Below are 21,850 nucleotides of genomic sequence, written 5' to 3'. Positions count from 1 at the left end.
TGAAAACACTTATACCTGCCTGTTTTAATAGTTGAAACACCAAATATACCTTAAACTAACATCCTAAACACTTCCAGTCATCTTACAACAGGTCTGTCTTGAAGGTCTTGAGATATTTCACGGCCATGTCTGCTGATGCCTGTTCCTCAGCAAAGATACACACTCTTTTAAATCATAAAAAATGTCTGTAATCATGAAAATAAAATCGAAGTAACTTGCAAATATATTCGATATGCTTCATAAAAATCCACAAATAGATGAAATTTCATGACAGCTAATGCTTTGTTTCACGAATCTTTGCACAGAAGTGTAGGTTAAACCAGAGTCCAGAGTTTGGAGTTAACAACCAAAATCCACAGAGTGCATGTTCATGACTGATCGGTGCGACAACTCTGATTTATTTGGCAGTCAGAATCTTGAAGCCTCAGCATTTATCATTCATCAAAGAATTTAAATTTATTTATTTTTCTTATTTTCACTTCCCCTAATTCACCTGGCTGTCTGTGACCCAGCAGTGTGGCTCGCCCCACAGTTTGAGAACCAGTAACATATGAGTGACTGAGGTACCCGAGGTCATCACAGTGCATCGCTGTAAACAACGTGACGGTAATTTCATTTATTCTTCAAGTTGTTTCCCAACATCAAAGAACGTCTGTGTCTAAACATTAGGATACTGCATATAAGCTTTAAACGAGCAATTTATTAAGTGTCACATACTGAGCGGTCTTTGCCTCTGCGAATGATCTTTCATTTTACTCTCCTGTTCCTCTTCTTACATCTTTCTCCATCTCTGAGTCGAGTTTTCACACATAACATGAACTTTTTCTTTTTTCCTTAGAATTACAGCGTCTCATAGCTCTTCAGTTTGCAGACACACTGTGTGCTTGCTGATCTTTGCTCAGCTGTTTGAAATGACCACTTTAATCAAAGTTACTTGATTTATGCTCTTTCCCATTTAGGAGCACCAGCTTGATGACTGTGCTTCAGATCTGTGAGGTGAACTGACATCTGCGCCATAACTGCATCAGAGAGGGGAAACAGGAGGATGTAAACGGGACTGTAGAATGACATCATTTCTAATGTGTTAGACAAATTTCTTCATGCAGAAAAATTAACATCCATCTGTCCTTCCTGTTCTGCTGATCCAATTCAGCATCCCAGCTGCCGTAGGGCGAGTGGCGGGGACAGGTACACCCTGGACAGGTGTCCAGTCTGTCAGGACTGACGCAGACACCCACTCTCACTCGTGTTCACACCTGGTCAATTTACAGTTATCAATTAAGCAAACCCCACTAAGGGTAGTTGGTGGGAGAAATTAACATGCTTTGTATTATTATGTTGGTAAACACTATCAGCTTTAATTATTCAGATCATTCTGGGCCACTCCATCCCTGGCCTAAGCTTTTCATTCAAAGCAGCTACACCTGTAACTGTGTGACATCAGGATGGATTCATTAAAAAAAGTATCGCCTACAGTATTCTTTTATTTTGGTTATTTTGAACAGGGACAGTGTTCATGAATAAACACTGCTGGAGCAGAGTTAACCAGAGGCTAATGTTCAGCCAGTCATGGCCAGAGCTTAAAAACAACCTAAAAAGAAAACAGCTTCTAACATCAGCATCATAACGGAAAATAAAAGGTAAAGAAATTAATTAATATTCTTTGATTTAATGTTTTTCATGTTCTCCTTGTGTTCTATGCTTAGTTTGTAGTCTCTAGTTTTCCGTCACTGTGCCTTCCCTTCATGTTCACCTTGTCAGTCATGTCTCTGCGTCTTTGTGAAAGCTTCATGTTTCCTGTTTTATTTTGACAGTTCCTTTTCCTATGTTCAGTGCAATCGGTTTTGCTTCCTCCCCATCTCGTTATTAGTCCCAGGTGTGCATGACTCCTGTTTCCAATTCCCTCGTTATTCCCTTGTGTATTTGATCCCTGTGTATTCCTGTCTGTTGTTGAGTTGTACTCCCTCATTGCTGTGGGTTGTCTCTGTGGCGCCTGAAAACATCTAGCTCTGTGTCTTCTAGTTTCCGTCACAGCAAATAAAACTGCCTTTTCCAGTTCAAGCTTTTTGTTTGAGTCCTAATCCTGCCTGCCAGCCGTAACAAGACAATTGATGTGTTTAAGAACATTTTCAAAACAAAGTCAGTAATTCTTCTGTAAAATTTAGCAACGAACAAAGTAACAAAGCCTTTTATCAAGTTCAGTTATATAAAGACTGTAATGGTTGACAATTTAGTGACACAATAATTAGTATGAGAAAAAAAAATCATGAAATACATGATTGCATAACAGACATATTATTCTATATGCATTTAAAGTTATGAAGAACAATTTTAACTAACAACAGTGTAGATGTTAAGATGGTAGAATAGTGGGCACTTTATTATTCTTAATAGACTCAACAGCAGTTTGAGTTTAAATAAAAGCAGGTGAGCACCACATCATTTAATATTTAATTGTTACTCGGCTTCTTCTTCAGAAATTTAAATGTCAGCACTGAAATGAAATCCTTTAGACAAGCTGTCGATGGATTCAGTGACTTTTACTTTTGGGTTTCTTGTTTCATGCGTTACTTCTCATGACGTCTTCATTTTCTGGCTTCTGATTGGTGGACTGTGATCTCATGCAGCATGCAGTCAGATGAGGTGTCATCACTGCCATAGCATGTACTGTACGTCGCTCTGTGCAATATGTGTACTTTGCAAGTTGACCTCATTTACCAGCAAGTCAAAGAACACCTGATATGATGTTACCCGTCGCCGACTGTCAGTCAATCTGTTGACCTTTGACTTTGATGCCTGATTGGCTGAGCTACAGTGAGAAGATGATTGAAAGTGTGACTATTTATTCCCCATCCACAGTGAACCTGTCTCCTCGCGGTGATGTCACTGCATTTCTATGACCACAGGCCCAGCCAGATACTGTCAAAGATCATCTGTGGTCGAGAGGATGAATCACTCAGCATTTAACTTTTTATACTAACAGACAAACAGAACAATACATTTTAAACCTTTATATACCTGTTTTATTAGCCCTGCAGAGGTTAAAGGACATTAAAGGTTTACATTTTAGAAAGTTTCAGCTCACACGTTTTGGTCACTTGAAAGATAAAGTTGAAGGAAATAGTAAAATTTATACCTTGTATTTTGGCACAAAATAGCAAAAGTTTATACAACTTTCAGAGGATCATGAGGCAGTTTTAATATGTCTGTGTGCTGCGATCAGACTCACCTGCAGAACAGGAAACATATCAGTCTGTATCAGCAGGAAGGACACAGAGACTCAGTCAGAGGATAAGGTCACAATATCTGTTTTAAAAAGGAGGAGACGAAGGCGAGGTCAAGATCAAAAGTACCAAAGAGCAGACAGCAGGTCAAAGGCCAAACATGCAAAGAGCTTGTATTTATTCCCAGACTGCCTGACGCTGCTGTTTCCTCAAAGCATCCAAGAGAGTTTGGGCTCTTTGGCATTTGTTCCATGATACACCGGGTTACTGCCACAGTGAGACGCATGGATTCTCACCGTAGTGAGGTAACACTGCGCAGAGACTCATTCCAGCCTGAACTTCAACTTTTTAGGAGCTAATTATGTTAATGAGGGCTCATCTGCTAAACACAAAGGCAGGACGTGAAGTTGCTGAAAAGAATGTAGATGTATGAAGACAAATCAGGGATAACTGATAGAAAACAAGGAAAGATTCAAGCAAAGAGCAGGAGGGGGTGATAAAGACTTTGCACTTTCAAGATTTCAGAGTCTTATATCTTTATGTTTACAAGAATGCATGTGACTGGTTCAAGCAATTTTCAGAACACTCAGCATCAGCATTTGGTGCAGAGTAACTCCTCAAAGCTCATCTCCATCTTTGCTCGGTGACACAGACGTGCCAGGATCAGCCCAAAGTGGGCAGCACTCGGGGTGGGACGGGTTGAGTATGGATATGAGGGTGGAGGAGGGGAGGGGGGCAGCGCTGATAACTCTGAGAATGCCACATGAGCACATGAGGACAGTGATGTAATCTGAGCTCAGTGACGGACCGGCAGTTTAGCAAAGCTATATAAGAGGCCGAGGCTCCAGCTGCAGGCAAAGAGACAGAAAGACGGACATACTGAGCATCAGACCAGAGGATCTGTGGACTAAAATCCACCTCCAGGTACCCACGGCACAGTGAAACCATCAAGGAGAAGAATGGGACTGCTCAGTGTTGAAGAACTGGTAAGATGTGCTGATGTGTGCAACTGTAACAGAGAGAAGCAGTGCGAGGAAAGAAGAACAGGCAAGAAACTTCATTTGAAAATGAGAAATCAAATAGACTTTTGTTCCTTATTGTCACATTTCTTTAATTAATTCCTAAATATTATTTAAATTAAACCATTTTTGTATGGAATGGAACCAAAAAGAAGTGATTTTGAATGCACAAAAGTAAAGAGTATAAATATCTGTTGTTGTGTGCAGCAAGAGTTAAAAACAAGAAGCCAGTCAACCTGAAGCAAAATACTAGAACCTGGACCGCGGTTGTAGCATCTTTAATTTCCCATGTAAGGCTCTTAGATTGTGATTTTGCACAATGCAAGGGCCTCGATTTGGTTTTGGCGTTGCCCCGTTTCTTTTTTCTTTTTTTGCTTCTTCATAACAAAAGGAGAAATATACTTGCCTACATATGCTATTCTACCTGCTTTTAAACCGTTTAAAATTACAATTCATAGTTTTACATGTGAAATATATAATGTTAAATTACTATTAAACAAATGACTGACTAAGTATTTTAGGCTTTAGTTTACTTCAGTCATATTCCATATAAATCAGGTATCATACAAAAATAGCTTCAAATACAGTCGTGACAATAAAAGAATATGACTTTCAGGACTCAACAAAGTTTACTCAGCTACATTCTCGCCTAAAAATATGTTAAAAGTTAGCATAGTCTGTAACGTTATTATGACGGACACATTATATGAGTGAACTTGACTTTAAGTGAGTTACAGGTTTCTTTGAAAAATACTTTCTTACATCCAGGTTCTTCCTCTTTGCTGCCGTCCTCCTCTCCTCCTTGCAGCGCAGGGTTGCCGCTGCTAAAACTAAACAGAGCTCCCTGAAAGGCACAGCCAATCACATTGGCCATATTTGTCACATGACGGAGGACTCCAGTAGAGAACGTGATTTAACTCTTTCTGCACCGCTGCACCAAATTATTGGCGGGGACATGTCCCTTCCGTCCATGCCACATCTACGCCCTTAGCACAATGTAAATACAAGCTGTATTAAAACATGGCCGTCAGATTCACTTTATTTGTAGTCAAGATTGAGATCAGTAAAAAAAATGCTTGTAACAAAGAAAGTACAAGTAAATATTCATTTTTAATTCAGTTACAAACCAGATGATGAAGCAGCTAAAATGTCTTAAAACGTATTTTCAACAATGAATCTGAAACGTCTCTAATTGCACGTGTATTGGAGGTTTCCTTCACATCTGTGACAGCATATCACCATTAACAGTTATTGAAGTATATATAAAAACAAAGAAGACATGAATGCGATTTTCTCAATTCTGTGCTCTGCACTTGTTTGACTAAAGCAGTTTAAAATGTGATGAATTGTCTCTGCACACAACCTGACTGCCTTTAACTCCAAATGCAGGATTTAACTTTTAAATCCATTAAATTCACTCAGTATACTTTCCAAGATGAAAGCACACTGGAGGTAAAAGTGGTTTAATGATGAGGTACCAGAGAGGTTAGCTCAGTCTCAGCCGTGTTTGTTGCTGTGCATTAGACTTGAACATCCCTTTGTTTCCTTCAGCAGTCATTGTTAGAGTGATGCATGGACTACAAGCTGTGTAAATGACTACATGAGTGATTTGAATGGAACAGTTGTGGCTCATTAAAGAGCTGAGTGAGCGTGTGTTAATGCGTTGACACTGTGGTGTGTTTACATTCCTCTGTTTGCAGCAGGCCTTAGCTGTGCTGAGGGGTGCATGCGTTTGACTCTGCAGCAGCAAAGCCAAAGCTCAGTGCATCAGTCTGTGCTTCACACTGCAAATCTATTCATCAGGAAGGTTTTCTTGGTGTTTTTCTGCAAAAGGCACCATTCAGACTTTGGCCTTTCAGCTGTTGGATATATAACAGTTATCAAAATACCACAAAACCACCTCACGACGTCTCCGCCTCTCCTTCTTCCTGCAGGTGACCGGTAAGAGGTCAGAGGGCATAGAGGCAGATGACTTTCAGGGGGGCGTGTACGAGGCGGCCGTCAATCAAGAGAAGCGGGATGATCTCAGATCCCACGGGGAGCTGGGGGTCGGCAGGCGTCTGTCGGAGGAGAGTGACAGCGGCAGCGAACAGGAGGAAGTCAGCGTGGCAGCTCTCAATGTAAGAGCAGCAGCTACAGTGCAATGACAGGTTACACTGAGAAGTATTATTTTACTGACAGCTGTACATGAACATGTCAATATGATTATGTTACACCAGCTGTGACTCTGCAGGTGCAATCACCACCTGCAGCAGCAATGATAGTTACAGGAAAGTCTCATTACTTAAAATAAAATAGGAGTGACAATAATGCATCAAATACAATGAGTACATCACAATATTCAAGTGTTATCAGATACATGTGTGGATAACCAGCGTGAGAATGAATACAATTCTTTTTTGTGCTAATTCAATAAAATGTGACATTATTTAAACTTGATATTTTTAAACAGAAGAACTTACTCATCTCTAGGTAAAAACTACTTAAATATGTCAGTTTTAGAGTTGTGTATCATGTGTAATACGTACTTTTAGTCGTATTTGGGGTTATAGTAATGGTGACAAATTTCAGTTTAAATTCAGGCGTTTCCTTTTTGCCACAGCAGAGAGAATTACAGGTTCAGGATTATGTAATAAGTTAGAGTGACGTCACTTAAATCTGGTAAATGATCTCATCCAAGCACAGAGGTGAAGGAATTTTGAAGCCATCTAACTGGTTTTCTCCTCATCTGTGCTGCCACCTGGAGGCATTCAGGAGTATGACAACTTATAACTGCTCATGTTGGCATTTGATTATCATTCAGTGAATAAACAGACCAGTAGAAGTTGAATAATAAATGAAGTCTGTGGTTTTTACTGTTGCGTGCTGACGGCCTCTGTCTTATTTCCACCTGTCAGACGGATAGGAGCGGCAGACTGAAGCTGGAGACGGTGGACGACCTGTTCAACATCCTGCAGCTGAGGAAGAAACGGAGAGAGAGGAAGAGCCCGGTCCTGAAGAAAGATGAGCCAGAGCCTGAGACTGTGGTAAGGTTTTTGACTTTCATGAATTCCCAAATTTTGATTTAATTTAATATTATTAATTTGCATTTGACCAGAAATACTTTAAACCTTGATGACAAGAAAGGGTGCAGTGTAAATAAAATCTATCATTGCATAAATGTGTGCTGATGCTGAATGACGTGAACCAAAGGTCAACTCTTTTATGTATAGAAGTTAACATTGATAAAGCTTCTAAAGTATTACCATGGGCTCCAGGTCACCAATGATATGAGGTATAAAACAGATTTTATTGGACAATAAGTCGATGCATGAAAGTCTGCAATAGAGCTGCAACAGCAGCAGCTTCTCTTGCCGCATGCTCCGAGGCGTACCTTTCTTTTTTCTCTGTTTCTTAATTAAAGTCTCTCTGCACACATTTTCCAGCCGGAGACAGTAGACGAGGAGCTGTTCCTCACAGCAGTCATGGAGAACAAACTGGCTGTGGTGGAGAAGTACCTGTCTGACGGAGGAAGCCCCGATGCAAGCGACAATGTGAGTGTGGCACAGCGATGTCTGCCTGCAGCACGTCAAAATCTCAAAAATTAGCATGTTGAAGTCATGTACAGTAATTACACTTATGAAGCTTATTTTTCTGTATAACGTCCAGTTCCAGAGAACAGCTCTGCACAAAGCCTCTTTCAAAGGACACGTGGAGGTCATGCAAAGACTTCTGGAGGCCGGAGCGGCTATGGAGAAAAAAGACAAGGTGAGCATTTTAAATATGTCACACCTTCTCTTTTACCCCCTTTATTAGTGATGTTTCCTCCACACACACACAGAATTGTTCTAACACGTGTGTGTGTTTTCAGCTGGAGGCCACAGCGGTCCACTGGGCCTGCAGGGGAGGCAGCCTGCCGGCCTTGCAGCTCCTCCTGGATCGAGGAGCCAAGTTCACCTCCAGAGACAAGGTTGGTGGAGGACTTGCGAGGAAGGGTTACTCGAGGTCACAACAGCTGCAGCCGGTTCTTTATTTTGAAAATTACTTTGGCTCCATCTAGTGGTGTGAGCAGCACTCGCCCAGATACTTTCATAAAATACTCTACTTTAGTATTTTCATGACATTTGATTTTCAGAATTTCTTCGTGCATGAACATAAACTCCTCTTCTTCTCCTCCTCATCCTCTTCCTCAGCTGCACAGCACTCCTCTGCACGTGGCTGTGAGGACAGGACACTGCGATTGTGCCGAGCACCTCATTCACTGTGGAGCAGACCTGAACGCCAAAGACAGAGTAAGCACGAAAGTACAAGCAACAGGACTTCAGCAAACAGAGGGTGATGTCACAGCGGCTTCATCCATCCTTTATATACAGTCTATGAAATAATAAAGCCAATTCAGCTTCAGGCACTCCTGCAGAGTGTTATATGGGTAACTCATTGTAAAAGAATTTGTGTTTGTTTGGAGCTGGATGTTTAGCGTTGCATTTTTCTAAAACGTAGAGTTTTAGTTTGTTTCTCGGCTGCTGGATTCTTGTTCCTTGTGGTCTATTTCACCCTGAATTTGGGGCACATTAATAAGTTAAGCACTCGTGTCCTGACACCAGCGATCCATAATTACACAAACCAAAAGATGATGATCGTGATAAATGATAAAAATAGGTGTTCAGTTTATTCTCTGCTGAAATGTGGGTTTTCCTCCTCGGCTGTAGGACGGAGACACACCCATGCACGATGCTGTGAGAATAAACCGATTCAAAATGATCAAGCTGTTGATGATGTACGGGGCCAGTCTCAACACAAAGAACTCTGTAAGTACACAACGCCTCCTCCAGAGAGCCAACTGGGTTTTTGAAACTACACACAATATGTCGTACTCCATGTGTTGTCACACCTGTATTGTTTACACTGATTTGAAAAGCGTAACACAAGCCTTGCATGTGACGTTTTCTACCATTAGGATCACACAGTCACAAGAAGGGACCTAATTTTGTACGCAGGGATATTCAGAGGTGTGATTCTGTTCTGGCATCTTCGTGCTCTTTAATCTGCCTCAAAGCCGGAGGCACCGAGAGCAGCAGTGAGAGTCTGGCCCCTTTAAGAACAGCCATCAGTGACTTTAAATCAGACACAACCTGAAGGAAAGAACTGGGTTGCATTTGAGCAACAGCTTACCTACCTCCCTGCATTCCTTATGAGTTTCAGCAGCTGGAGGGCATATCAGCCGAGTCATTAGCTGGGGTACGCTGACTGATTTCCTGGTTTGGGTCCCACCTGAACTAATGCTTCATATCAAGCCCCTCAAAACTTCACTCAAAAAGCTTTGTGTCTTTGTGCATAGTTAAAGTAGACTGATGTCGACAAAACCTCTGCTTTTCTTAAAAAAATATTATGTTGAATAATCTGTTTGTTTAGTGAGAACATGTGCTGTCTCTGCGTTCATCCTGTCTGCAGGGCCAGTACCAGAAAAGGAACATTCAAAGTTTCTTTGTTTCTTTTTCCCTTGCAGGACGGGAAAACTCCAATGGAGACATTGTATTCATGGCAGAATGGAGCCAAGAGCCTCCTGTGCAACTTCAGCGAGGAGAAGCTGGATCAGTAAAAGCCAAGAGAGTTCAGTAAAAACAGGAAGTCAAACTGAAAATCAGCCACAGGATCTCCTGGCCACACTAAGGTCCGCCAAGTGCACACTGCAGTTTATCCCGAGAAGCTTTCCAGAGTGTGGATGCTGTTTTTTCCTACTCACAGATATCGTGTTCCTCAGGAAATGGGCTGATGGACGTTATATGGATGTCATCCTAGTTCAGCGACTTTTCTTTGACCTGCTGAGGTTTTTTTTCCTCTTGTAATATTAATGTATCATATGTACGGTCACCATGGAGACCAGAGTGAAGGAGACAATGTGAATTCTAATCAGGATGATGTCATTATTAGCGCTGATAGATTCACTGATCGCCAAATATTGCTGGACAATGTCTCGGATGACAGTACGTGCTTTCTCCTTAAAGCTGAGTTAAAGTCAGCGAGAAGGTGAATTATTTATTAATGACAATTCAGTATCAGGTTCATTAGCTTCGATTGTTTGATTCGATACGTTTAACAACTGAGTGACTGAGTTATGTTGCAGTTGGTTTGTTGATTTTAACGGTCAGAGTAACTAATTATATGTTGTGAGTCTATTAGGAAGCAACAAATATAACTTGACTGTTTTAGTTTTTGCAAATGTGCTTGTAGTTCAGCTGGATGAGCTGTGTGCAGATTTAAGGTGAAGCGTGCACCGTGTAAAAACACTGCAGCTCAGTGAGCATCATCGTTTCTACGATGATGTGTGTCTCACAGGTTCTTTGGTCTTATGTGTTTGCAGATGAGAGATAAGGCAGGATAAAGTGAGCTTTGGTCAGGTTGATGAAGAGCTCTCCACTTACATTTGATTTCTGTTGAATTCGGACGTCTTTATGTGGTTTTAAAACGTGGATGTGGCCACTGTGCAGTGTCCAGCGGTTTGTGAATGACCACTTCAAACTCCCAGCTAAAGTTTTGGCCTTGCACACTTTGGGTTTTTGAAAGCACTAAAGCGTATCCTTCTTTGTTTAATATACTTTAAACGGGACCATAGTTTCCAAAATGAACGTCGTGTTGTATTCCCTCGAACTGAAGCCAGAAACTCATCGCTGAGGTAATAAATCAACTGACTTCTATACACAGCCAAGGAATCGCCACCTACTGGCCATTAAAATACAGTTTAAGGGACACTGACATACGTTTAGCTCATTTTATGTTCGTATTTTTCCCCTTTTCTTTTTTAATAAAAAGTTCTGTTTGGGGTTTAAAAAAGGTAATGTTTTAGACTTTGGTCCCTTTTCTGATTTCAGTTGGTTTCTTCTATTTCTTAAAAAATATACAACTGTGAGAGAGAAGCAGTCACTGTTGGTTAAGAGGAAGTTTTTACGTTTGTGTTTAAAGATGAAATTAACTTTTTTTTCTCTGTTGTTTGATGTAATGAATAAAAGACTGATTTTTAATGTAATTTGCTGTTTATTGAAGGATGCAGTAAATATAACCTGTGCATTACTTTAACAGGCTGCATGTCTGTACAGGTGTATGTGTATAAAAATAACTGTTTACATTTGAAAAGAAAATGTATTTATTTTTTTTCTTCCCATTTTTCCCATTTTGAGGCTATTATGGGGTTTTATTGGTGATTTCAGAAACAATTATACATTTTTAATGACAACATCATTACTCAAAAAAACAATGCTTCCCATTACTTTCGATTTGACACATCAGCTGAGAGGAGAGAGCTGAATCCACCGTGAGGCGTTCATTGCACCAACATTTGTAAACGGTTTTGTTTGCATACCAATTTTCTTTCTTTTCCTGCATTTCCAAAATATTTTGCTTCTCCTTCTCTCTGCCTAAATCAAGCCACCTGTCCTACAGTCAGTCACACTGTCGATGGGGTGCTGACATCCTTAATGCAGCAGCACAAAGATGCCACCAGCTTGTCAGTGAACCAGTCACACATGAAAACAAAAAGAATCAAGTCCGCAAAAGGACTGAGCAGAAATAAGGCCATAATAACATCTGTGGTATGTGTTATAATGTATTGAATGTGATCTAACATGTAAGATCTGATGTGAAAAATCAAAACGATCATTGGAGAGATCATCACGAAGTAGTTAAGGAACAGTAGAACTACTGCTCCCACAATTCTTCGTTTTTCCTTAACAGGCACTGAGGTGGCAGCAGGCAGACACTTGAGGGTCCCTGCTAAGCAGAGGATGTACAGTGGAGCAAGGAGTATGGCCAGAATACAAACAATAAATAGTTTTTCTGCAGCAACGGAGATGGTAATAATGCAAATGACCCAGATCACAGCGCAAGCCAGCATAGAAATCATAGTTTGTCTGATGCTGTCCAACTGTCTGAAGACGATGATAAAAGATCTGCAACACAATACAAAGAGATAATATCATTATTAGAGTACAGAAGTTCATATATCTGGCCATAAGGATGTTTCACTGAGTAATAGAATGGAAGTACAAACAAAGACACGTACCCTTCTAGAGAAATGCATATTTTGAAGCCAAGATTAGCCATCATACTGAAGGCATAACAAGAAACGGAGGAGGAGTTGTACTGAAATTGGTTTGAGTTTGCCACCAAAGCGATCATTGTGAACAGCTGGAGGAGAGTGGTGATGAGGAGGTTTGTGTAGTAGATGACAGGAACCTGCCCGCGTTTTATCTGCAGGAAGTATGAAAGTCACATTAAAGCAGTAATAAGCATGACACATCGTCTCAAGATCTCTACAAGAAATCATGATGTGATGATGTGCTCGGTTCAGTTCAGTCTCTCTACAGTTACAGTGTTCACTTTCAGGGAAATACATGAGTATGACCAGTAATGTGTAGGACACACAAACAGCTTTGGGATTGCATCAGGACGGTTAACTGGTGTGATCGGGCAAATCAAAGCTGCAGTGCTATCCTGCTTTGGTGACCACTTGTGAATAAGGAGAAGCTAAAAGTGATTTTATTTCGGTTACCTGCAGACTGCAACAAGAAATTACCTTTTATAAGTTGCTAAACACTAAAAACAGAGAGGTGCAGGACTGTGCAAAACGTTTGAGCCACACATGATATATTTGGTTTCCAAGGAACCAGACTTTGACAATTTTTTTACAGGCTCTGCCTCCCATTTGACTTTTAAATGGCCGCCCACAAGAAAGCCTGCAGGCTGAGAGCAGATGTTAAACAAATATGCAGGACTGCTTTATTTCATTTGCACAACATCTCTAAAATTAGAAATATCCTGTTGGCTTCCTGTTAAATCCAGAATTCAAAATCCTGCTCCTCACATACATGGTCTTAAATAATCAGGCCCCATCTGATCTTAATGACCTTGTAGTACCATATCACCCTATTAGAGCACTTCGCTCTCGCTCTGCAGGCCTACTTGTTGTTCCTAGAGTATTTAAAAGTAGAATGGGAGGCAGAGCCTTCAGTTTTCAGGCCCCTCTTCTGTGGAACCAGCTTCCAGTTTGGATTCAGGAGACAGACACTATCTCTACTTTTAAGATTAGGCTTCAAACTTTCCTTTTTGCTAAAGCATATAGTTAGGGCTGGACCAGGTGACCCTGAATCCTCCCTTAGTTAGGTGTAAGCCGCTGGGGGATTCCCATGATCAATTTCACCTTACAAGTTCAAAGTGCTTTGAGGTGACTGCTATTGCGATTTCGGCTCTCTCTCTCTCTCTCTCTCACACACACACACACACACACACACACACACACACACACACACACACACAAAGAAATGTTTTATGCCTAAAAGCTGCATGGTGTGATCGACGAACTAACTGCATTTCTACAGGCTGTCAAGCAAACGGACAGACGACAAACAGACAGTAATGTTATTTTTTACTTACAGCACAACATGAAAGCACGAGGAGAAGAATAGTCACAGGAAGGCAGACACATGTGTCAACTAGGAACATCACATGAGCATGAGATTCCATCTCTGAGCGACTGTCTTCACGGTGGAGGTAATGCAGAGGTAAAGTCCACACTTTTCTTCAGCAAACAACCTTCAGTGTGGAATAGCCGATCTTTGCTTCTTCAAAAGAGAAAAAGAAAAAGACGCTGAACTGAACAGTTTGTCTTAAATCGTTTTTCATAAAATGATGCTACCACATGCCAAGAGCTTTACCTTTTTCTGTTTGACTATTTCCTGCCAAAGTTTTTTATGTTTCACAGAAAACCACAGAAAGATCTCTTCTCATACCTCCCACATGCATGTTATTATTCTTCTTATTGGGGGCCCATTGGGAGAGAGTTTCCTTACAACTATTCTACTTTCGCTGAACATAATATGCTAATAATATATATGTTTTTTCCTTATGTATTTTTTTCCCATTTTTTAAGTCTGACAAAAAGAAATTGTGGTTTTCTTTAGTGTCGCCTCTGTGCAAATGCACACAGAGTGTGGTTAGTAAGTGCTTCAGTGGAAGGAAGTCAGTGTAAACTGGAAATATTAGTCATTCATCTGGTGAAAAACAGCCCGTACACCCTTTGGCAGATTATGGCCATTTTCTAATGTATGCATTATTCAGTGAGGTCATATCTCATCTTACAAAAAAAACAAACAAAAAACAAAACGCTACTGTGTCCAATATAAGATGTATTATTGTTTTTTGTCTTTTTTGAAATATCACGGTGGGAATAATAGTTTTTATGTGTGTTTTGTTACTGGGTGCACTGCATTTGCAGTAATACATGATAGATATCTACTACTTATTTAATATTGTGATATTCTGGCGTACAGTTATAGCTGACAGTAGAGCAGGGCGATATGACCAAAAATATTTATCATGATATATATTTGAAAATTTGCGATAACGATATAACTGACGATATAATTGACACTAGACAAAATACTTTACAACTCCACAACTTTATTGTGCAAAAAATAAAACATCACTGTATTTTCACTTAAACAAGCAGCTGTTTTTATGTGCATTAAAGTTATATAGGTTAAATAGGACAAACAGATTCAGGGATAGCTTCTTTCCCAGAGCTATCACCGTAGTAAATAAGCACAAAAACAATTGAACCTGCTTAGCTATACCATACCGTCACTGCCATTATATTAATGCTGCTATCCTGTATATATCGTACTTACTATTGTTTGAGTACTTACGATTGTTTTTTTGTACTTTTTATATTTTACATATATATTTATTATTGAATCTTGCACCAAGGGAGTGGCACTCCAATTTCGTTGTACTCGGTACAATGACAATAAAGGCTATTCTATTCTATTCTATTCTATTCTATTCTATTCTATTCTATATAAAAATTTATCAGTGCAAATGTATATTCTTTGCTGACAGTTTAACCAAAAGGCATTTCCAGTGGAAATTGGCCGACACATCCTCAGCATAACCATGTATAATATCCACAGAACTTAAAAAGAGCGTATACACACACACAATACGGTAATATTATGTTGAAGCACAGCACGTATCACTTCGTGAGGCTCCTGCCTACGACAGCCGTAATGCTCCGACAATCCATCAAGCGGTGCGGCTTCGTAGCTTAGCAAAGTCGCACTAAAACATTTGACAGATTTTCGAGCGCCGTGCACATAAAATCGTTTTGAGGTCAGTAAACACAACCAGAGTTCATACATAAGGCACACGGGATTATAAGGGGCTCTGTCGACTTTCAGAAAAATCAAAGGATTGATTTTAAGTGCGCCGTATTTTCCAAACAACACGGTAATGACGACGGCCCGCTAGCATGCGCTACCAAAAATAGTGCTTTGTTGTGTATCTGACGGACGAAAGCTAAACCAGTTCCACACCAGTGAAGTTGCAGCATTTTACAAACCAGTTCAGGTTCATCGTTTCATTCAACGATCTGCTTTCGCCCTTCTCATTCTCAGTCGCCGCCGTGCTTTTTCGGCCATGTGCGTATGAAAACAAAGGCACTGCGCATGCGCGTTTTACCCATATTCTATTGCCATATTTCATTTTCTTATTGTTGCCCAACATTATACCGGTTTTACCGTGAACGGTATGATATGGCCCAGCCCAAGCTGGCATGAGGGCTCCATTTGTGTTTTGTGGAAGGATCGAGGTGTGTAATTAGTCCTAAACAGATTCAGCTGATGTGTATCCGGGACACTGTGCTGTCTCTGATTGGTGAATGGAGGGAAACTTCACTAACGTAAATATAAGAAATTAAAATTCTGCTTTTCACTTTTTGTGCTTTTGATTTCCTTCCACTCCCCAGCTGCCCGTGTTGCGTCCACTATTTAAATTATTCAAACTGTGGTCAAAGCGAGCCACCAGACAGCAACATTAGCCAGAGTAGCAGTCATAGGGTTAGCCTGTGTCAGTTAATGAGATCATGTGTTTCAGCTTAGGGGACACTAACCACAACACTGATGTTTTATTTAGCTTCTTTTAACTGCAAATGACACGCTGCTGTTTTTCAGTGCAGGATGTCAAAACAAAAAAAAATTAACGTTTTTCTCTATTTGTGTGTCGGGTTTTTTGCCACAAAGCAGGAAACAGAAGCACTAAAACAACATCAAATGAGTCATTTCCTAATGCGGCTAATCTTTTCCTTTGGCTGATTAAAATGGAGTTGTTGTTGACCTGCTGTTGGTCATCAGTTCATCTGAGCAGCACTTAATCTTCTCTCAGTATATTACCAAAAATATTAGCTTGTCTGCGTTCACATGCATATGAACTTGAGTGGCATCTCATTTTTAATCCATAGGGTTTGTTATGATGTCGGCCGCCCTGTTGCTTATATAAAAGACTCTCCACAAGGTTTAGGAGTGTGTTTAATCTTCCAGAATGCCATCTGTAAAGGTGGGAACTAACAAAGCACAAATACTTTGTTGATGTATTTTAGTAGAATTTTCACGTATCTGTACTGATTTGAGCTTAAACTGTAACACATGAAAGGAAATCTATCAGTATACCAGTCCATTTTATGGCATACAAAGAGAGGAAACTATATCATTTATGGATAATTCACAGCTCTATAGTCAGGGGTTAAGGAGGACCATTAATTTTGTTGTTCATATGCTGTGGTTGTGGTTGTGGTCACTCAGCATCTAGCTAGCTCTACAGAAGAGGAGCAGCATAAAGGTAAAAACATTTTGTCAGGTAATTTCAAATGCAGCGTTTTTAAATCAGCTCAACAAACATCAGCAAACACACAAACTGTTTGTGTGCAGTTTGTCTCACAGTGTGTTGCAGCTCAAAGTCCAGCTGTTTATTTCACAGAAAGAGAAAAGTAAGAGAGCTAACTTCACTCAGAGATGGAGAAAGCTAAGAAAGAAAGACAGGACGGGAGGGGAAGAAGGGAGGTTAGATTTAAAGGTGTATAGGAATTTATTTTATTTATGTATTAATCACATTATTTTATTGTATAATGCTTTGGTGCCACTGGATTTTAACATGTCTCACACTCATACAGTAAGACAAATGGTGGGGGTCTAGTAAGGAAGTTGGGGGAAGCAGACAACTCCACAGGAAGAGTCTTTTCGCTACGTTCACACTGCAGGCGAAAGCGCATCAAATCGGATTTTTTTTTTTTTTGACCCTATGCGACCCATATCCGATCATGGTCTGACAGTGTGAACGGCACAAATCCGATATTTTCAAATCCGATCTGGGTCACTTTCGTATGTTGTACTGAATCCGATACATATCCGATGTTTTAGAAAGCGACTGCTGTTTCATGTTGCATTAAATCCGTCTTTTACGTCCCTGACACAAGACAGACGGCAATTATCAGCGCCAGAGAAGACATCGTGAACGCTTCCTGTCCATCCAGCGTAGATGTCAGTGAAACTGTTGGGAAGACAACGTTGGAGAAACGTGAACATTTTATTTGTTCTGTATAATCTGCAGATTCTGACAGAAATCTGCAGCTATCCTTTGACGCACCGCTCCTCTAAAACAGCAATAAGGATCATTATTAGGTTATTTACATTATTATGTAAATAACCTAATAACTTAAAGCAAAAATTGGGAAACGTGAAGTCCAAAGTCTTTATATTAAGGCCATCAGTCAAACAATACTGTTGCTCTTGGTCTAAACAGAGCGCGTTGTGTGTGACGTCCTCTTTTGCGCATGCGGCCGCTTTGAGCGTTCACACTAGAGCGCGTTTGCTGTCGCATTTTATTTGTAGTGTGAACGAGCAGACAAAAACATCGGATTTGATCAAAAAATCTGAATTTATCATTAAGACCTGCAGTGTGAATGTAGCCTTTGTCTCTTCGAGGACTCTGGGAGGTAGCAAGGGAGTGTGAACCTTAAGGTGTGAAACAGCTGTGTACTGCCTTTTGTTCCTGAAGGTCTTTAACTGAGAGCCATGCTAGGCTCAGGGAGACTCTGCTGACCGTCTGCCCCGCGGTCATGCAGGCTTTCCACCAACTTGGTTGTCTGTTCTTTGTGTTTTGATTAAAGAATGTTAGCTACCTCTCACCGCTCGTCTGCAGGCTTTATTTAAATGGAAAACTTCCACAACAAAGGGAAGGACTGCTCAGTGGGATTTGATAAACTGGAAATCTAAAGCTTATTTGTAAGTCCTAATTTTTAATAGATAGATATGGGATCCATGCTCTCCCATGAAGCCCATTCTATGATGATCTCTATACTGTTCTTGAGCTAATACGATGGCCACATGAAGTTTGGAGGTGAAAGTTAGCAAACTGTGCCTCAGTATCTGCTGACCCCACTCTGTGATTTCACACGGCCTCCCACTTTCATGCTGAGCTGCTGAGAGCGACCTATTCTTCCACAAATGTTTGTAGAAGCAGTCTGAATGCCTAGGTGCTTGATTTTATACACCTGTGGGCATGCAAGTGATTGGAACACCTGAACTCAATGATTTTGATGGGCGAGTCAATATTTCAGGCAAAACAGTGTGTCTACTTCTTATTTTAAGTCAGGGGATGAAGAGTGCCAAATTAAATCAGTATAACTAACATTATCAGACATATGGCAAACAGGTTGACACGGTATATGCTTCAAAAAGCTCCTGAGTAATGATCAGGATCTAATTAGTAGATGTTTCTCCATAAGTGGCCACACCCACCGCACTGACTCAAGGTGAGTCATGATTTGACTTTGGGCCACATCTATTCCACACAACACGAAGGCTGTATCCCAATTCAGGGTCTGCAGCCTTAACGGTCCACAAGGGCCGCGTACTCAAAGACCGCTAAGGTCGGAAGTGCGAGGCTTGTGAAATGGGACGGTTTAGCCTCTGTCGCGCTTGCCCAGGTTGCCTAGCAACCATGATACTAACAGCTGGAAACGTTTCATACAGCTTTGTTTGACAGAAATGAAGGAGAACATCTTTTGTTCATTTGTTTGTTTGTTTCTACATGAGCTTCGATTTGATAAGTATCTGAAGCTGAGACCACGGGACTGTGAACCATGATTGTTGGGCTTCATTTCTGTGCTGAACAGTCATTTAAGATTAGCTAGTAAATAACAATTAGCTCATGTTGTTCATGAGACTAAAGTCATCTCACTGTGGTAATGTAAATATAATATGGCCAATATTAAAGTTAATATTTCAATCATTATTAGTTATTACAGCAATGAATGACTGTTTCAAATACTGAGCTTCAGTAAAGATTCAAGCTGCATTTATTTATATTTCCTGTCACCTTAAATCTTCACTCAAAGAAAGGTTCATTTGACACTGTGTATATATAAATGTATTATATATAAGAGACAAATATTGAATATGTTGGCATTACTAAATTTGTCTCAGTGCTTACTTTAAATATCCATGAAATCATCACATTCTCTGTAAGATTAAGGTCAACTATTGAACGGCGTATATTTTAAAGGCTTTAAAACCAAGTTAGTACAAACGCCACTAATGTCACATAACTTTGCTGACATGTGACCAACAGTAATGTTTTAATGTTCTAAGTTATTAAACATTTGCACATGTTTACTCTTCGGGCGCCCCTTTTCCACCGTTTTTTTTCCCGCAAAATCATCCACACGTCATGAAATCAATATCCTTAGTATCCTTATTTTCCTATTATATTGTTTTATGTACTTTAATAATGAAGGCTTGTAGAGCAAGGCCACTTTTGACTCACAAAGTGCTCAGCCAGACTGAAAAACAGGAAGTTTTAGTGCACAGATATATTAATAGATAAGACACAGAACGGAGGAACTTTCCATATAAGCCATGTTTGAAACTGTGTGACGTGTAACGTACCAAAATAAAACCTATATGAGGCACAGTTTATGATTCTAATGTTAGAGCTCTTGCAGCTGGCGTTTGAGCTGTGCAGGGGTCTCTCTCTTCTGGAAGATGATTGAATAAAAAGAAATATAAATGTTTTAACACACTATGAGTCGGTTTTCTCTGTTCTGTCATGGGGACAAAAAAATCGGGGTTAAATAACACCACCGCCGCGCTATGCATTCTGGGATTTGTTGGGCCATCCTTAAAATTCAGGGAAGTAAAAGACGCCTTTGAGGCCTGCATTTCTATGGAGCAGCCTTTGAATTGGGACAGCCTTCGTCGCGTCGCTGTGATGTAATCGGCCTTAAAATGCGGCCTTTAAGGCTGCAGACCCTGAATTGGGATATAGCCTTATTCTGACCTATTGTCAAGCCCAGTTCTTGATTTGGGCCATGTCAGGCACTTTTTAGTCCCATAACTTAGGACCAAAGACAGTTAGGTCCATATATGTTTGCACAGTGACACAAGTTTTGTTTTTTATATAACGGACATGAAAATATTGTGTTGACTCTCAGCTTTCATTTGAGGGTGTCCACACTCGAACTGGATGAATGGTTTAGGAGTTTCAGCTCCTTAAAATGTGCCGTCCTCTTTTAAATGGACCAAAAGTAATTGGACCATGACTCAAAGTGTTCTTTGTGTTTTGATTAAAGAATGCTAGCTACTGCTCACCGCTCGTCTGCAGGCTTTATTTAAATGGAAAACTTCCACAACACTTGCATTGGCTTCCCATTGAATTTAGGGTTCGTTTTAAAGTCCTTTTATTGGTTTTGAAAACTTTAAATGGTCTGGCTCCTGTCTACTTATCTGATTTACCGAAGCCACATGTTCCTCCTCGCATGCTTCGTTCAGCTGAGCAGCTGCTGCCGTCGGTCCCTAAGTCGCAGCTGAAATGCAGAGGAGACCGAGCGTTTTCAATTCCAGCTCCGATGCTCTGGAATCACCTTCCCCTCCGAATTAAACAAGCATCATCAGTGCAGGTCTTTAAGTCCATATTGAAAACTTATTTTTATTCCCTGGCTTTTAACTCTGTAGGAAACTGACACCTTTCTTATTTATTTAATTTTTTTATGATTTTATGGTATTTTTAATTTGTTAGTTTTTTTGATCTGTGTTGTTCAGCACTTTGGTCTGCCTGGTGTGTTCTTAAAGTGCTATACAAATAAACAATGATGATGATGATGATGAAAATCTACACTTTTGTACATCCTGAGAAAGCAAGACAGCATTGTGAACTCAGCAAAACAAAAGGAACGTCCATATCAATATCCAAGTCTACCATAAAGAGAAGACTACATAAAAGTAAATACAGAGGATTCACTGCAAAGTCCAAGCCACTCATAAGCCTCAACAATAGAAAAAAAAATCGAAATAAGACAGAACAGTTCTGGAAAAATATTCTATTCACACATGACACCAAGATCAACGAATGCCAGAATGATGGCAACAAAACCGGCATGGAACACAATATGATCAAAAACAGCATGGTGGAGCCAGTGTGATGGCTTGGGTGTGGCACTGAGACACTAGTGTTTACTGATGATGTGACAGAAGGCATTTTGACCAAGTATTTTTATTTTTATTTTTTTACTTTCAGTTATTTAATTTGTCCAATTACTTTTGAGCTGCTGAAATGAAGGGAATGTGTTCAAATCTTCTAGTTCCTCAATAGTTTTTAATGCAATCTTTTTGTTCAGCCCACTGAATTAAAGCTGGAAGTCTGCACTTCAACTGCATCTGAGTTGTTTCATTTAAAATTTAAAATTCACTGTGGGAACGTACAGAACCAAAATTAGACAGAAAAAAAAGTCAGAATATTTATGGACCT

At 40.2% G+C, this 21,850-nt stretch overlaps 1 protein-coding gene and 1 long non-coding RNA gene across 2 annotated transcripts; one reads left to right on the top strand and one right to left on the bottom strand.

Annotated features, from left to right (window-relative positions):
- The first annotated feature begins 3,978 nt into the window (after positions 1-3,978).
- On the top strand, positions 3,979-11,024 carry ankrd1a (ankyrin repeat domain 1a (cardiac muscle)). Its single transcript, XM_026190978.1, has 9 exons — positions 3,979-4,210; positions 6,178-6,363; positions 7,141-7,269; positions 7,669-7,776; positions 7,892-7,990; positions 8,094-8,192; positions 8,416-8,514; positions 8,932-9,030; positions 9,729-11,024. Exons 1-9 carry the CDS (start codon positions 4,184-4,186, stop codon positions 9,819-9,821), a joined length of 939 nt encoding a protein of 312 aa, XP_026046763.1. The 5' UTR covers positions 3,979-4,183; the 3' UTR covers positions 9,822-11,024.
- Positions 11,025-11,135: 111 nt separating this feature from the next.
- Positions 11,136-13,832, bottom strand: LOC113035426 (uncharacterized). The gene is made up of 3 exons (XR_003274344.1): positions 13,649-13,832; positions 12,279-12,466; positions 11,136-12,165 (listed from the first exon to the last, which is right to left on the bottom strand). It is a non-coding gene; the product is annotated as an uncharacterized LOC113035426 (long non-coding RNA).
- Positions 13,833-21,850: the final 8,018 nt, after the last annotated feature.

The sequence above is a fragment of the Astatotilapia calliptera genome, chromosome 13 (assembly GCF_900246225.1).
Source record: "Astatotilapia calliptera chromosome 13, fAstCal1.2, whole genome shotgun sequence".
Taxonomy (NCBI): Eukaryota; Metazoa; Chordata; class Actinopteri; order Cichliformes; family Cichlidae; genus Astatotilapia; species Astatotilapia calliptera.
The sequence above is the reverse complement of the archived record's forward strand: the minus strand, read 5'-3'. Positions and strand labels throughout refer to the sequence as shown.